This window comes from Halyomorpha halys, unplaced genomic scaffold (genome assembly GCF_000696795.3).
Source record: "Halyomorpha halys isolate HHAL.00 unplaced genomic scaffold, Hhal_1.1 Scaffold2320.1, whole genome shotgun sequence".
Taxonomy (NCBI): domain Eukaryota; kingdom Metazoa; phylum Arthropoda; class Insecta; order Hemiptera; family Pentatomidae; genus Halyomorpha; species Halyomorpha halys.
This window is the reverse complement of record NW_027108099.1, coordinates 12,640-19,634: the sequence shown is the minus strand read 5'-3', so window position 1 is coordinate 19,634 and position 6,995 is coordinate 12,640. Positions and strand designations below refer to the sequence as shown.

Genomic DNA, 6,995 nt, shown 5'->3' with positions numbered 1-6,995 from the left:
GCGATCTAGGTGAATTCCCAGGTATCTTACTGTTTAACTGGCAGGATTCTATTTCACATTTTTACCTTTGAGGATTAGATCCAGTGGATCTGGTGGGCGTCGAAGAGTAAAAACTTTTGAGTTGCATTTTTCAATGTTCAATAGAGTGAAACATCCATTAACTGAAATATTATTCTAAATCATTAAGGTGACTTTGCGAAGCGTTTCTAGCTATTATTATGTCATCATGTTGAGAGAACACAGCTGCATCGTCAGTGAACATAGCTATGGAGGTGTGTGTGGACTGGACGATGTCGTGAAGGTAAAAGTTGAACAAAATGGGAGAAAGGACTGAACCTTGTGGAGTACCGGCATTGATTTGTCTAAGGGTTGAATTTTTGTAATTAATTCTGACTGAAAATGTTCTACCATTGAGGAATGAGCTCAGAATATTGTATAGGTATTTTGGAGTGCCTGCTTTCTTTAATTTATATAGGAGACCTCGATGCCAGACCTTATTGAATGCTTGTTGGAAATCTAAGAACGCTACCAGGATGTGTCTCTTTTTTCGAATCTGCTAATTATAAATTCCAATAGTCTTGCCAGTTGGTGAGAAGTGGAATGACTGTATTGAAAACCGATTAAGATGTTTTTTTTTTATAACTGATTCCAGTAATTTTCCAAAAAAGGGTAATAAACTGATAGGTCTATAGCTGCTGATTTTTTTCGCATTCTTACCAGGCTTCTGAATTACTATGAGTTCGGCTTTCTTCCATGTATCTGAAAAGTATCCAGTACAATGGCAACTGTTGAAAATTGACGTGATAAAAACAACAGCTTTCCTGGTTAACATTTTGATTGCTATGACCGGGATCAAATCATGGCCAGGACTTTTCTTTATCTTGAGCTTTTTAATCAGGTCCTGGATTTCTTTTGGGGATGTGAATTTAGGTGGGAGTTCAACTGTTGCGAGGAGGAGATTTACATACTTGTCAATTTGATCAGTGACTAAATTTGGACGTATTTCTGTGTTGGAGAATGTTTTCTCAAAGAACTTGGCGAACACTTCAGCTTTTTTGGCGTCACTGGTGATAAATTCATCATTGTCTACTAGACTTGGAATTTTTTCTCGTTTATTCAAGAGACGTTGTGTAGCCTTCCATAATGAATGGTCCGTTGGGTCTAAATTTTCCACATATCCTTGATATTTAGAATACGCCCATTCATCCAGATCCTTTTTAGTTTCATGTTTGAGGTGGTTCCATTTCTTTTTGTGAACAGGGTTTCTAGTGCGCATCCACTGTCTCCTTGCATGATTTTTTTCTTTAATTTTTAGCAGTATCGATTTTGGGCAGCTACCAGAAAATGTTTTTCCATTTCATTTAAAAATAGAAATAAATAAAAGGATTAACATGGGATAGAAAAATACTGGAGCATGGGTATACCCGGTAATTTTTTATGAATCTCAAACAAGGTCAACAACAGAAAACAATTATGGAAAATTAGCGAGGACGCAAATGCAATTTTCAAGAAATGTGATAGGGATCAAAGAAAAAGAACGCATCAGCAACAGAAAAATACAAGCTAGGATTAAAGTAAAAAACCTAACAAAAGAAGCACAAAAACTGAAATGGAAATGGGCAAGAAATGTTGCCAGACTTGACACGAGAAGATGGTCCAAAATTGCAACAGAGTGGATACCAAGGAAACACAAGAAAAGGAAAGGAAGATCGATTACAAGATGGCGAGATAAGATATTTCAAAGAGTAGGATACTTTTGGGCTACTGAGGCTAAGAATAGAGACCTGAGGACTAAACTGATAAAGAACTTGTAAAATATCATTTATGGCCAAGTGTTCAAATATCATATAGAAAATATTTTGTTTAATTATGGGCAAATGATTATTTTATTTTCAATCAATCTGAAAAATTCTTATCTATGAAGAAGTAGAAATTTGAAAATTGTTTAGAAACCTGACTACCAAGGAAGAGGCTTTAGTAACCCAAAAAAATGTAAATAAAGCCGTTATTATTATTATAGATTCAAATGTTATGGAATGATGCAATCTTATTTTTTTTTTCTTCAGTTCAAAAAGATTGCCAAAAAGACCAAAGAAGTACTTCGGTTTGCATTAATATAATTTTATGGTTTCCAATGTATATTATGATTTCTAATGATGTCAGATAGGCAAAACATGGACTGCTTAACCAATCACTACCAGTTAAGAGATTAAAGACTTCATATTTGAATCTTCAAATAATGAACTAATTAATTCTATACATACAAACATAATTTTATTTAATAACATAATTGCACTAAAGGTAAAATGAAGCATATTATGTACCACATTCTTACCACAACTTTCGCATTCTCTCACTTCTTAACTGAAGTACATTCCAATATAGATAATTGGAATATAGATTTATAACAGAGTTCAACTGAATTCACTTCAGAAAAAAATATACAGCAAAACAAACAATAAAGATATTAAAAACTGATTTGTATTGAGTAGAAATGAATGAATGATGATGGGGTCAATTTATGTGAGTAGTTGGAACTTCACAAGCGATATAAACATCACAGCTTGGATCCTGGCCATTACAACTGGCCAAATTAGGTTGTTAATAATAGAAACTTAACAAGCAAAAAAATAATAGAACTGTTGAGCAGAATAAGGTGTTTAAAGTACTTTTTCTGATTTTGAAATATTTAAAAACAACAGTTATTATTATTGGATAAGAAGTTATTATAACAAATTATATTCATATTAACACATTGTAATTATATTCACATTAACACATTGTAATCGGGATATGTAAAATTACGTTTTTCGCAAACTGTGCATAGAGAGCGGATCATGTAGTAATTCGTTTTTTATGGACTGGTGGTAGACTGCGGGAAACATAGTTAATACGAGTTACTACATTTATGTATGTTTGTTATGCCGCTTATTTATCCTCGTACATAGTACTACGCAGGTATAAACATTCCCACATTAGATTAGGTATTGGACAGTAAGGTCATAAATAATAGCGATAAATGGGCTCATCACAACACATACCTGCGAATTTACGAATTTTGAGTTGATTTATTTTTAGTGAATTCGGATAGTTATCAGTGTTAGATGTCTCCTCATGAAGAATGGTATTTTCCACATTGCAATCCTACATTATTTTAAAAATTGCGAGTTATTTTCATGATATATCGTATTTTTTATAATTATCTTGAGTTAAATTTGTTATCGAACTCTTTCAATAATTGTTTTTCCTGTGGAAGTGGTTTAGTTATTTTTTATAAACTCTACATACTGATAAAATGAGAACGAAAGCAACAAGGTAATTTGTGCGGAAAATTGAATCAGAGTGACGATGAAGACATTATTCCACAACCTCAAAGCTTTATCCCTCGAACCATCTGAGTCTGAATCAAGTTCTGACGAACATGAAGAAGTAAAAGAAAAGAAAAAGAATGGCCATTGACTGATAATCCTCCGATCTTAGAGAAGTTTTTAGGTCGCCCTGGGATAAATGTTGATACTGTTCCCGAATCCATAACCAATGCATTGAACTTGTTTATTGGAGATGACTTGTTAACACATTTTATAGAAGAATTGAATAGATATTACCAAAATATAAATAATTTCAAAATATCTCAAAAAAGTGTGAAATGGAAGGATATAATGATATCGGAAATGAAGAAATTTTTGGGACTAATTATTTTCATGGGGCAAGTTCGAAAAGATAGAAGAAACGAGTACTCGACCACAGATCCTTGCACAAAACCGCCATTCTTCACAAAAACAATGCCTAGAGATAGATTTCGGCAAATATGAAAGACTTGGCATTTCAACAATAATGAGAATATCAACGATGAATCAGACCGATTAACCAAAGTCAGGCCCATAATTGATTACTTTCTCCAGAAATTTGTGAACATATACAAACCTAAACAGCAAGTGCCCTTGGATGAAGGCGTTATACCTTGGAGAGGACGGTTATTTTTCCAAGTTACAACCATGGGGAGGACGGTTATTTTCCAAGGTATAACCTTGGAGAAGACAGTCATTTTTCTGAGTTTATAATATGGGAAAACTCATAAAATACAGCATACTAGTGAGAATGTTATGTGAGAGTGATAGAGGATACATGTGTAATTTTGAAATTTATTCTAATCAGGGGTCACAGCTGATAGAGACAATACAGACAGTTGTATCTCCATATACAGATGTCTGGCACCATCTGTATATGGATAATTATTATAATACCATTGATAACACTCAAGCGAAAACAAATTAGGGTATGTGGAACCATCAGAAATAATAGAGATTTACCGGAGTATCTAAAAAAGACAAATATCAGAAAATGACAGACAATCTTTCACCATAAAGGGGATATTTTACTTCAAATCTGGCAATTAAAGAAAGAATTGGACCTTATTTTGTCAATACATTCGGCAGAAATGAAAGAGTCACAATATTGAAAGAACAACACGCCAAAAAATAACTAAACCAAATGCATTGATTGATTATAACAACTTTATGAAAGGTGTCAACCATGCAGATCAGTATTTGTCTTACTATTCAATACTAAGAAATAGACAAAATGAGTAACAATGTACATAATAAATTGTGCATTGTTCAATTCTTTTGTTGTCTATAATTCAACAAAAAGCAACAAAGTAAAATATAAGAAATTTTTACATGAAGTAGCTTTGCATTTGGTTACAGTACGAACTGAAGATAATAATCAAGAGCCAGGACCATCCACTTTCAGGAAAAGTGCGCCTAAACAAGATCCACCAGGAAGATTGTCGATGGATATGAAAAAATACGTTCTAGAAAAAATTAAAAAAAAAAAAAAAAGACAATTTCACATGTGTGCATCTTAAAAAGTGCGAAGTGAAACTTGTTTTGAGTTAATTTTGCGGCATAGAGGTAAATGTTTTAAGCACTATCACAGTATAAAACATTATTAGGGTTCATAGTTTACTTCACTAGGTTATTTGTTGATTGAAAAATTTTGTTAATAAATAATAATGACGAAAATTATAAATTTTTTCTTTTTTTGTACTTTCAACTGTATATTCTATATTCATTAATACAAAAAGTGCCTATCTTTCATAATAACGATGAAGAATACATTATAAGCTGAGAAAATCAGTTTCATAAAAAATTTAAAGTAGTTTTTAATTTATAGTGATTTTACGTAACAACAAAATTCACAAGGGTTTTTCAAAAAATCATCCGCTCCCGCCATAACGCACTGATGCAAAGCGCCCGACAACAATGTGTTAACATACAACATATTTATCACAAGAAAACTGATGGTAAATTTTATCAAAAAATAGTCTCACAAAATGATTTAAACTTACAAGTTATAGTAATATCCATGAACTGATTGAAAATGAAAATTTATAAGTCTAGTGTTCAATAAAATATAGCAACTGTGCTCCTTAACAGCCAGCCTGAAATATTATTGAAATAAACTAAACACCTATCCTCTAGAAATATGCAAGGTATAGGAGGCACCTGCACTTTAGGACTGACGCATTGTCAATTATAAAACTTAATAGGCAGGTTTTTCTTATAAGATTATAAATATAAGCCATTACTAATGACTCAATACGACTGGACTAAGCTATTCTTCATCAACAGGGACTTCCTTAGTACTTAAGTAGAACTAATTCAAGACCTTAACTAAAACTGCAAAGAATGTCAGAATCTCAGTCAAGATTATCAATGAAAATAAAATAATAATTTTAAAATAACAAACTAATAGACGATAAATGGTAATAAACCATGATCAGCATTGAGCTTAACCACCACATTTATGATGCTTCATGAAACTTACATTTTGCCTATAGACAATTTAGCCCTAAAATCTTTGATAATCTCTGCTTCCTCAGGCTCACTGTCTTCATGAGAACCTGAAAGTCCTAATTTACAATCTTCATCAGATGGTTCTAAATCTCCATTTACTATTTTCGTTCTCTAAAAAAAAAAAAGAAAAAAAATATTTGAAAAAAGGACTATAAATAAAGTAAAAGAAAATACAAGAGAAAAGTTTAAAAGATGAACTTTTTCCAAATAATGTACTAGAGCATTACTAAATTATTTTCCCATAAATTCATTGCTGACATTAGTATCCATTTTAATCCTTATAGGATAGACCAATACAGTCTATGGATACAAACAATGCATATCTATTACTGCTTACTGTAACTAATTTCTTTACTTTAACAATTATACCAACTCTCTCTCTCTCTCTTCTATCATTCTGTATTATAAATTTTATCAAAAATTTGATTGGAATAAATTGTGATCAGTGAGGCACTATTGAAAACAATAAGAGTGTGATAGCAGTAACTGAAGAAATTTTTGCTTTAGAAGGTAAAAATGTGGTATACAGTGACATGGAATACCAAGCAATAGCTTTGGTTCAGGAAGATTAACTCTGGAAACAATAGCCTTAAAAATAAGCCAAGACCAGGTCCTTCGTCCAGAAATGGGAGCGGATTGTAGGAGATGGAACTCTCCCAAGTATATAGAAAATTTAACTTATTTAAGTTAAGCTATTTAATTTAAATTATAATTTTTATTTTCGACAAACAAAACAGTGCTTCCAGATAACACTCATATAATAAAACCATGAATGAAATGGAAATCAGCTGATTAATTTAAAAAAATAATTTTTATTTTAAAATTATGAGAGATAGTTGACCATGGATGATGAACGAGGAGAAGATGGTTGGGGGTGCGGTCAATGATAAACACAAATAAGTTGGATTAACCTATTTGTAATGTGCCAACGTTTCGGCTAGAGTTTCTAGCCTTCTTCAGGGCTAAAAACAGAACAAGATAACAACCACAGTAAGTATAGACAAGTAAAAAATAAAGTATAAACAGAATAGTTTTACACATAAAATGAATAATTTTATAAAATAGAATTAATAAAATGAAGTGATGAGAGAAGGGGGAAATAAAATGTATACATAGGTAATTGAAAAAGTGGGTAAA

The 6,995-nt window shown here is 32.0% G+C and overlaps 1 protein-coding gene across 1 annotated transcript in view; it reads right to left on the bottom strand.

Moving 5' to 3' along the window:
* The window catches only part of LOC106691410 (nucleosome assembly protein 1-like 1-B), a gene marked incomplete in the record, with an annotated part of 43,473 nt that overhangs the window by 24,107 nt on the left and 12,371 nt on the right, over positions 1 to 6,995 (bottom strand). Inside the window, 1 exon segment of the mRNA XM_067046487.1 lies at positions 5,830 to 5,969. Within this exon segment, the coding sequence (XP_066902588.1) occupies positions 5,830 to 5,969 (140 nt within the window).